A 10,429-nucleotide genomic window follows, 5' to 3' on the forward strand; every position below is an offset into this window, starting at 1 on the left:
TAATTTAATAACTTCCAATCTAAAACAAGCCCAAATAATTTTTTCTAATAACTAACTGTATGTAAGTAACTAGGAGCAATGACTGACACATATAGCAAATGATTAACACATCAGTTGTTGTGATTCCATTTCTAGGCAGCATGCTGGAAGGAGCAACAGAAAGTGTCTTACTTGCTCTTGTAGGCTCTGAGCCAGTGCTTGCTGCAGCTCCTGCTCTTCTCTTTCCCGCTCGATGTCATACTGCTGGAGCCAATCAACCTCTCCCTGAGAGCCTTCTGGAGTTTTGTTTTCTTTATTCTCATCACAGTCTTTTGTTATCTCAGTAAAACTAGCAGGACCTGAAGAAGCAGAACATTATTTTGGAAAAAAAGCTGAAATTTGTGGACTCTTTTGTGGACTCTAGTGACACCTACTGTTTAAAGAGTAATTTACCTTGCCCTTATTAACACTGTAGGTTAGGGTCAAATGTAGCTCAGGCAGGCCTAGAATATATCTGATGATGCCCTAGACTTTGACCTCCCATCTACACCTCCTTGCTGGGATTACTGGTATCCACCATCATGCTTGGTTTTGGGATGCTGAGGAACCACACCCAGGGTCTTATGCATGGTAAGCACACAGCTACTAAACAAGCGACTATACTCCCAGCCTTACTTAGAACTTTTTGGGACCAACAATTTCATCTTACCAGATCTGTATTCAGGTTTCTTGGCCTCAGTATCATTAATAATTTGCACGGAATGCCGATGAGGCCTTTTGAGGAGTGGGAAATGGAGATGCGAGTGTGCTGTAAATCTTTGCAGGATCCCCAGACTCTCTCAGAGATAGGAGAGCTTTACTGAGTCACCTGACAGGAATTAAAGATCCTGCTCATCTATGGGAATGGAAGTGCTCAAGCCAGAAGCAGTCCATTTCTCTCTACTTGTGATAACCAAAAATGAAAGACACTGTCAAATATTCTGGGGCAGCAGAGAATACCCTGGATTTAGAAGCACTGACCCACAGAATGGTTCTGAGAACAAAGAATGAATATGACCAAGTGATTTACAAGAGCAGGAGAATCCACTGCATCAAGAGGAAATAAATACCTCAGAAGAACACCATCAGCTTTTTGGTTTTTGTTAACCTGAGGATATACTAATTATTATTTTACTTGCATATAAAGTAATTTGAAATTGAAGATGCTCTGACTCCACAAAATCTAGAAAATAATTTTGTGATATCCCTCTCTGACTTCCATTTTCAAATGTGAGGACATGGATTATTTAGAAGCCACATGTCAGTAAAGGCTCTGGAACAACATGTTCTGTGTAATAGATGCTTATCTTGATGAACCTTACCTGGCTCAGTGATTGTTTTGGGTTTCTCAATTTCCATAGCATCTGGATTTTCAGGCATTTCTGGAATATCATCTTCTGCAAACCCAGTGTCTGGACTGCTGGTTGGCTTATCATCATCTTCTGGGCTGAGTACCGGCGAAGTTTCTCGCCTGCTTATCTCTAACACAGCTGCCAGCACCTCTTCCTCACTCATTCTGTCAAATCCTGAGTTCTCCAATTCAGACTTCCCAGGCTCTAATCTGCACAATTTCAAATCCTGAAGAAGAGAACTACTTTTACAAGAAGGCAAAGTGTCCATTAATATACCCAATGTCTACCAATATGAATGTCAATCAACAGAGCTAATGTTCAACACCATGTCTAATATACGAGTAGAGTTTAAAGTGGGAATTGGGAGGCTGGAAAGATGGCTCATCAGTCAGCAGTTCACACTGCTTTGCAGAGGATCAAGTTTAGTTCTCAGTTCCCAAGTCTGACCCTCTTCTGGTTTTCAAGAGCAATCCTCCCACTCTAACACACAAACACACACTCTTTAAAAATAAGTGTGGAACTGAATTTGTGTGCTGCCATGATGTCTGGCTTCTGTGGTGCTGCTGTTCACTCCCACAGCTTCATGTACTTTACCAACTGAGCTACAACTCCAAACCCAACAGTTCTGCTTGATTATGACATGTGCAAAGTATACCCTTTATAGAAATTTGCAAGGTAAACACTGCTAAAATAAAGTTAGTGAAAACAGTTAAGTCAACTGGGTATGGTGGTGCATGTCTGTAATCTTAGCACTTAGGAGGCAGAGGCAAGAAAACTGCTGTAAGTTCCAGGCCAGCCTGGGCTATAACATGAAATCCTATCTCAAAAAAAAAAAATCATCAAACCAAAAACCCCCAGATAATAAGTACTAAGTATTTTGGCCCAGATATACATGGATTATACTATAAACATTCTGTTTATTACCCTGAATATTCTATTTTAAATGCTGGCTGGCTTTTTTTTTTTTTTTTTTAAAATTGAGGCAGGGTCAGATTATATAGCTCTGACTGGCCTGAAACTACTATATGAACCAGGCTTACAGAAATCCTCCTGCTTCTGCCTCCTAAGTACTGGGACTAAAGGCATATATCACCTAGCAATATTGTCTCATATTAAATGAGAAAAATGAAAACTACACAAGATTATATAAATCACAAAAATATCTGGAGTAACTTTTATTCTAGGAGAATTCCTGGCATTTTTCATATCCAAGGGAAGCAATTACAATCCTTCAGAGCTCTGTTATAAGATGGGACAACTTAGAACACAAGTAACTTTTGTAGTTCTATCAAATGATGCAAACACCTGGAAAAGCTTACTTTTTTGAAGTATTAGTTATTAAGGATTGTAACAGACAATGCAGCCATGTTTTCACGATTCTGATTTAAAGATTACATTTCCTAGTTGCTCTTTTCATATAAAATACTATGATTTTCTCCTAAAAGCAATAGCTATCAAAATAAGCAAAGAGATGAAACATAGAATGTGGAAGTTCTTCTGAGAGTTGCTGATGTCACCTTGCCCTTTTGTGAGGAACTGGGGATTGAACCAAGAACCTCATACATGCTAGCCAAGCACTACGGCACTTCAACACCGGGCAACTCCTCAGTAACATTAATTTCTTTAAAATAGACTATTTTTGGAGACAGTGTCTTGTTATGCAGATAAGGCTGGCCTTGAACCTGGAACTCTGCCTAATTCTCCTTTGTCTGGGGTAACCATGTACCATTATGCTTAGAAAAAAATTGGTTTTTGTTTTTTTGTTGTATCTAGGAAAAGCACAGCTAGTATCTGAAACAGAGGCATTATGTTTGAGATCTACCTTGTCAATTTCTTTAATTTGCTGAGTCATTTGTTTGGATAGCTAAACTAAACAGAAAACTGTCAGATGTTTTAATAAATCATTACTTACTTTTTCCACATCTTCCTGATACTGTTCTCTGCCTGGCAAATCACTAAGTCTCTGACTGAGGGCCACAGAGCGTTTAAGTTCATCCTCACTGTCAGAATCAAGGCATGACGTCAAGGAGTTCTTGGATTTGAAGGTGAATTTCCTGTAATTATACAAAAAAAGTCTGATAAACACCTGTCCTTGTTTTTTGTTTTGTTTTGTTTATTTGCTTGTTTTTGATGTATAAATACCCAAACAAAAAGCTTTTCCAAGTATAAAAAACTATTTAACAGAAAAAAATGACCAATCAAAAAAAGTATTACCTTTGACACTCTCCTAAAGAGCCATAGTTTGAAAATGCTTATGCTACTGTGATCACTAGTAAACTTTGTGCCTTTTTCTTTAATGACCAATTCTAAATGTACTGTCTTTATAAAATAAGTATTCTATTGAGTTCATTAAGCAACTAATCAGTAAATTTTTTTCAGTCTTTCTACATAACCTTGGCTGTCCTAGAACTCACATGGTATGTAGACTAGGCTGGCCTCAAACTCACAGATCTGCCTCTCAAGTACTGTAATATAAGGCATGCACCACCATACCCTACTATAAACCAGTATTTTTGACAAAAGCACAAGGGCTATTTTTTTTATTTTTTTATATTATGTTCTATGCACTTTTAAAATGACAGAAACAATCCACTTATTTTATTATTTTGAAATCAGATTTCTGACAACCTGTCTACAGACATTCCAAAATGAGAAAACAACAAGAACAAAAAACTCCTGAGAAAGCAGGTCTAATTACTATGTATTTGGATGATGTATTGCCAATACTGTAGTGATTTCATAGGAAATGAGTTCTAAAATAAGGGAAGATAATTACAAAAAAAGGTCAGGGGGAGAAAAAACTAAAAGTTGTTTAATGTAAAGGCAAATAGTACCATCTTCAAAAACAGTGACATTGTAGTGAGCATCTGTTTTGGCAGCATTAGGGAGGCTGAGGAAATAAAACTACAGATGTGAGACCAGCCTGGGTTATATAGCAAGATTTTGTCTGAAAATAAAATAAAACCCAATGTTTTTATATCTTATTTAGAATGTAGATTAACTTTTCCTTTGTAAAAAGATTTTGTGTGTTTGCCCATGTGTCAGTATGCTCCAGGTCTGGGTAAGCTACATTTGTGGGAGTACCAGAGGACTCTAGAAGGGAGTGCCAGATCCTCTGAAGCTAGGCTGTAATCTATCTGATGTGGGTGCTGGGATTTGAACTTCAATGCTTTGGGAAGAGCAGCAAGTACTTTAAACTACTGAGCCATCTTTCCAGCCCCACAATACAAATTCTAAATCATTTGAGAAATATGTAACTGTTTAAGGTGTATAAGAACAGCATAATATGCTGGTATGCTGGCACAGGCCTATAATAGCAGCACTCAGCTCTGAGTTCTAGGCCAGCCTGGTCTACAGAGTGAGTGTCAGGACAGTTAGGGCCACACTGAGAAACCTTGAAAAATCAAAAAGAGAGGTGAGAGGAGGAAGGAGAGGGGGAGAGAGAAAAAACATTAACATATTTTAGAAAAATTTCTTTCTAGATGGTAAAGAGATACATGGTTAAAAAGGCAAGCTTCAGTCTCATTAAAATTCATTTATGTGAGACAATATTTTTCAGTGATACCCGATAAGATGCTACGGCATCAAAGGAGGAAATGGCAAAGATCAAAGAACCAAAACTTCTTTTGATCAAGTTAAACTAATATTCTATAGTAAAAAAATGAAAATCTGAAAACTACAATTAATTTAAATGTGAAAACTGTAAATAAATAGACACGATACCAAGAAAAAAAAGAGTGCAATGAAAATCAAGAGCATAGCATAAAAACTTAGATAAGGAAGAGGCCAGTGGCTGGCGTCAAGACTGAAGACTCCCAAGAAGGTTTACAGAGGCAGGTTTTCAGTATAACTTAGAATTTGCCAAAGTAGGCCCCCACCAATGGTTTTGGTACAGAGTTTCATATAGCCCAGGCTGTCTTCAAACTTGCTATTTGTTTGAGGATAGTCTTGAATTCTTGAGCTTTCTGCCTTTACCTCCCAGGTGCTGGAATTATAGATGTACATTACTACAGCCAGCTTTAATTAGCTTTCTTATTTTTGATGCATGCTCATCAAGCAAACCTCGACATTTTTTTTTATCAACTACTTTGTTAAAGGGAGGGTGATACCCAAGATGTTTCTATCATGGTCAAATCTGACAAAGAACATTACAAAAGAACTGATGTACAGTGTTTAGAACTTAGCCTTGTTTAAATCTGATTGGCATATGGGTCTTATAGACCCTATTCACCTTTTATTAACCAACTTTCAAATTCTCATCCAGTAGAACAGATGGCCATGCCAAGGTACAATATGTCCAATGAAGCCATCTGCTTCCTGTAACCACCATGATCTGATACATAAAATACAGTCCATTAGTGATGACAATGTTTACAGAGGGCAACTTGCCTGTGACAGTGAAAAATGTCCTGTAAATGCATCACTTGTTTACTTTAAAATTTTTTTTTTCTTTTAAAGTGTACTTTTATTTTTTGTGCCTTGGTATTTTGCCTGTATATATGACTGTGGAGGCCCTGGTATGAGCTGCTATGTGGGTGCTGGGAATTGAACCCTGGTCCTTTGGAAGAGCAGCCAGTGCTCGCTAGCCTCCACTTGTCTACTTTCTAAGCAGGAAATGGTACTGTTCATTGTATCTGGAGAGCAGGCAAGAATATTCATAATGGTACCAGTTCAGATTTCTACTCACATTAATCATCTGGTTTTATTGTATTGAGAAAGGATTACAGGAGGAAAATGTCTTAAATATCATCTTATGGTTACACAAGTCCCAAATAAGCATTTAAAGAACAAAACTATGTTTTTCCTAAAACAAACAAACAAACAAACAAACAAACAAACAAACAAACAAAGAAAACTTTGGGATATGAAATTTTTAGGGGAGAAAAGGTCTAATCAAGAATTTCCAGTGAATTCTTAAAGGAGTACAATTTGGTCTCTAAAAAATATAAAACACCTGCAGAATAGTTACAGAATAGTTGCATTCTAGTGCTTAGTTCCTATTTCTGTCCAGAATTCTGGTGGGGTTCTGCCTGTGTCTACCTGTGAGGAAAGGTGCTTTACACAGGAGTTATTTTATCCTTTTAAACCTTCAGTTCTTCAGAGTTTTAGGATAAAAACATCATTTATTAACAAAGATATTTTAAGAAATTTAAAAACAAAATCCTGGAGTGTTTTCTGATTGCTAAAATCTGTGCCCAGGTCCTCTCTAAGCCAGACTCAAGGACATCCCTAAGCATGAGTAATGCTGAGCAACTGGCATGCAAAAGAAAGGAAGAAAAGGGGGTGGGCCACCTTAGAGATTTGGGTGAGCCAAATCCTCACAAAGACAAAATTTGTGTCCATAAGAAAAAGAACTCACTTTGAAGGTGCAGAAGGGCTGGTGATGCAGGAATTCACCATTTGACAGGCTCTCAATGGTCTAGAACTATCAGAAAATTGGAGAATATATAATGTATACAATTACATCATTCAAGGTAAATATTTAACTGGTAAAGTTAATTATAGACTAAATTAATTGTAGACTAAAAGTCTCTTCTTATCCCCTCCTGAAAAGCAAATAATATTTTAAAATAATACTGACCATATCATCTCTGGTTCTCCTTGTTCTAATTATTGAAATAAAAACCTTTGCAAATGAAGTCAAGTGTAGCGCATGAGAAGAACTTAGAGGAAAATCACCTCATTATTTTTGAGCAATAAAATAGCTCTCAGTTTATTGAGATTTCCTAGATGACAAGCATTGAATGTACTACTGCACTTAATGGTCACAGCAGATTTTCCCACAATTAAGCTGAACTTTCCAACCAAGGCCTTAAAGCCACTAAAAATGCATTAAAATATAGTCAGCTTCATTTCAGATCAGTGATCACGAGACATGTACTACACAGTCAGAAGGACTAAGATTAGCTCTGCCAGCAGAGGGCAGTTTGCACCGAGGAAGAACACTTTTTCTTCCAATAAAAGCAGAAAGAAAAACAATTACAAACACTAAGGCTCTCTAGGCACATGCTTTGCTAGTCAACCCTTGAGGACTTTAGTGTGTAAACTTACAAGATACAATTTATAAATCCAAGAGAAATATATCTTATGAAATTGCATCAATCAATTTTGGGAATTGTTCCATTTATTTTCTGTAATGTCTAACTCTAGCCAAGAAACTGTCCTTCCTTGTACTTTTTGGAAACAGAGTATTATGTAGCTCAGGATGGCCTCAAATTTCTACATAGCCTAAACTGGTCTTGAAGCCTCCTCTCTGCTTCAGGCTGAAATCGCAATGTTTGGCCTTTTTAATTACTAATCTCAGTGAAATGAAGGATTTGAACAAAATTCTTTTCACTCTTACAGCTCTAGGACTTTATAATTCTACCAAATTACTGTTCAAGTATGTAAAAATATGATAGTGTAGGGTTCCAAGTAGAACAAGCATGTAGGAAAGCATCATATTCAGAAGTCCTAAGGTCTCAACACACATGACAAAGACAAATCTAAAGCAGAGAGGACTTCTTTTTCTCTGAAACATTCTAGGAGTCTATTCATATTGGGCATAATTTACAATCAAAATTTTTAGGGGGGGAGTTATAGTATAACATTTGATTTCTCAAATTAGCATGTTCCAAAGAGCTGAGGCATTTATTAAGAATATTGATTCCCAAGTCCTATGCAGATCTACTGAAATAGAACCTGTAGTGAAGAACACAGAAATAAATTAATTTTACTTACATATTGTAAAAAAGTAGCAACACTCCCTCAAAAAAGTATATTACGAGAGAAATCTATTAAATTTGGGAAGACTGTAAGCATTTTTTCCCCAATTACTTCTTTATTAAAATTAGCATTCTAATATTAAAGCTTCAAACTAATAAAGAAGGAAAATCTTTTGAGTTTGATTTCTTTTCCTGAGAGTTGTTATCTAGTTTGGTCAATCTCTGAAATATTATATTTCAAAAGTAAAGGTAAAAAGCATGGTCTCTTACATTGCCATATGTGCACTCCACCCAAGAGTAAAAGGTGGTTTTGTAGTTTCCGTGCAGTGAGATGACAGGGTCAGGTATCTTGGAATGATGACTTGCTGTCCTATCTTGTTGTTAAGTGAGAGAGCCACATTGAAGCTGTATCGTTTCAAGTGAAGAATGAGGACCCTACAAAACACAAGAAATTGACTCTGCTAATTCACTCGAAACACAGATATCTTTCTTGTAGTAATCACTCTAATCATGTCAGACAAATTTTCACTTACAGAATGCATTTGCTCATGCTGGGTGATGATGATGGCCAAGCCTTTACTCCTAGCACTTGGGAGGCTGAGGCAAGTGAGCCTCTATAAACTCAAGGCCAACTTGGTACACACACAGTGTTCCAGATCAGCCAGTGCTACGTAATGAGACCCGTCTCAAACAGCCTCCTGTGCGCGCGCGCGCGCACACACACACACACACACACACACACACACACACACACACACACACAGAGTTGACCAAACTAAACCTATTTTAAGGAACATTTACTATCTATTTGCCATGTAGAAAGGTGTTAGGATAGATACAAATAAAAATGTTGAGTTCAGGGATTAATGAAGTTTAGATCAAGGATGTACGGGCGCTCCTAGGAAAATCCTCCACCAGTAAACAACACACAGGTAGGCAAAGAATCATAATTTTAAATATGTCTTTTTTTTTTTTTTTCGAGACAGGGTTTCTCTGTATACCCTTGGCTGTTCTCGAACTCAGAAATCCGCCTGCCTCTGCCTCCCAAGTGCCGGGATCACAGGCGTGCGCCACCACTGACTGGCTTAAATATGTCTATTACTCTTTGGTTAACCTTAAACTATTTACTTGACTGTTATACATTTAAAATAGGTTATATATGATCATATGGTAAAATGTCTATTAGACTAAATATTACATAGTAACCTTTATGCATAATGGTGACCAACATCTCAAGAAAAAAATTTTTTAAAAAATTTCATGGCCAGGCGGTGGTGGCGCCACCACTGCCCTGCAAGAAACTTTTTTTGATCAGCCAACTCCCTGGCATTTCAAGATTACTTATTTTTATATCTTCTGAAGATAGGATCTCATGTGGTCCAGGCTGGCTTCAAACTTGTTATATAGCTAAGGATGATCTTGAACTTCCAGTTTCCCCATCTCTACCTTTCTAGTGTTAAGAGACATGGGATTACAGGTGCATTTCACTGTAAGGTTTTATGTAGTGCCCGGGATTGAATTTAAGGTTTCCTCCGTGCTACGGAAACACTCTCTCAACTGAGCTAATCTTCTAGCCCTCAAGATTATTCTCTTATTTTACTATACTTATTTGTGTGTGTGTGTGTGTGTATATGGGTCATGTTGTCCATGTAGAAAACAGGATGTCTGAGAGTTGGTTCTCTCCTTACTCAAGTCACCTAACCTAACCTGGTAGCAAGCACCTTTATCCTTTCAACCACTTTGGTGGCCCTACTGCTCTTATTTTAGAACCACTTTCTCTAGAGAAAACTAAGAGGAAAAATAGAAAAATTCCTCCACTAGCAAAAAAGCATTATATAAAGCATTTGCATGGTCATCTAGTCTGAGTCTAAAAAGGCTTTTAGCTCTTTAGAAACAATTTTTTTTGTTACCACTGTAGGGCAATGTCATCTAATTACATCTACTTCTGTCTGATGGATTAAATATATTTCAAAGCCTATAAGAACTTCATTTTTTTGTTTTGTTTTTCCAAGTCAGGGTTTCTCTATGATGCCATGACTATCCTAGAACTTCCCCTGTAGCCCAGGCTGGCCTTGAACACAGAGATTTGCCTGCCTCTGACTCCAATTGCTAGGATTAAAGGCATGTGCCATCATTGCCTGGCAAACTTCAAAATTTGAAACTCAAAAATCTTACATGTAAACTCCAGTTTGGGCAAAAACTGTTTCCCCTTAGAAAACTGTATCTATTCTTTCTGTACAGGCTTCTATGATAGAAGCCACAAACTAAACAACTTGCAAGTTGAAGTTACTGATTACATATATATTATACACACACACACACACACACACACACACACACACACACACACACACA

At 37.3% G+C, this 10,429-nt stretch overlaps 1 protein-coding gene across 2 annotated transcripts in view; it reads right to left on the bottom strand.

The window, feature by feature from the left end:
• Positions 1-10,429, bottom strand: part of Usp37 (ubiquitin specific peptidase 37) — a 60,005-nt gene that overhangs the window by 14,655 nt on the left and 34,921 nt on the right. The window contains exons 14-18 of one of the 2 annotated variants that reach the window (XM_028760645.1): positions 8,345-8,509; positions 6,730-6,795; positions 3,283-3,424; positions 1,341-1,596; positions 172-338 (exon numbers count right to left, since the gene is read on the bottom strand). In XM_028760645.1, the coding sequence (XP_028616478.1) occupies positions 172-338; positions 1,341-1,596; positions 3,283-3,424; positions 6,730-6,795; positions 8,345-8,509 (796 nt within the window). The remainder of the gene's footprint in view (positions 1-171; positions 339-1,340; positions 1,597-3,282; positions 3,425-6,729; positions 6,796-8,344; positions 8,510-10,429) is intronic. The other variant, XM_028760646.1, reaches the window with a different exon arrangement.

The sequence above is a fragment of the Grammomys surdaster genome, unplaced genomic scaffold (genome assembly GCF_004785775.1).
Source record: "Grammomys surdaster isolate TR1022 unplaced genomic scaffold, NIH_TR_1.0 126546, whole genome shotgun sequence".
NCBI lineage: Eukaryota > Metazoa > Chordata > Mammalia > Rodentia > Muridae > Grammomys > Grammomys surdaster.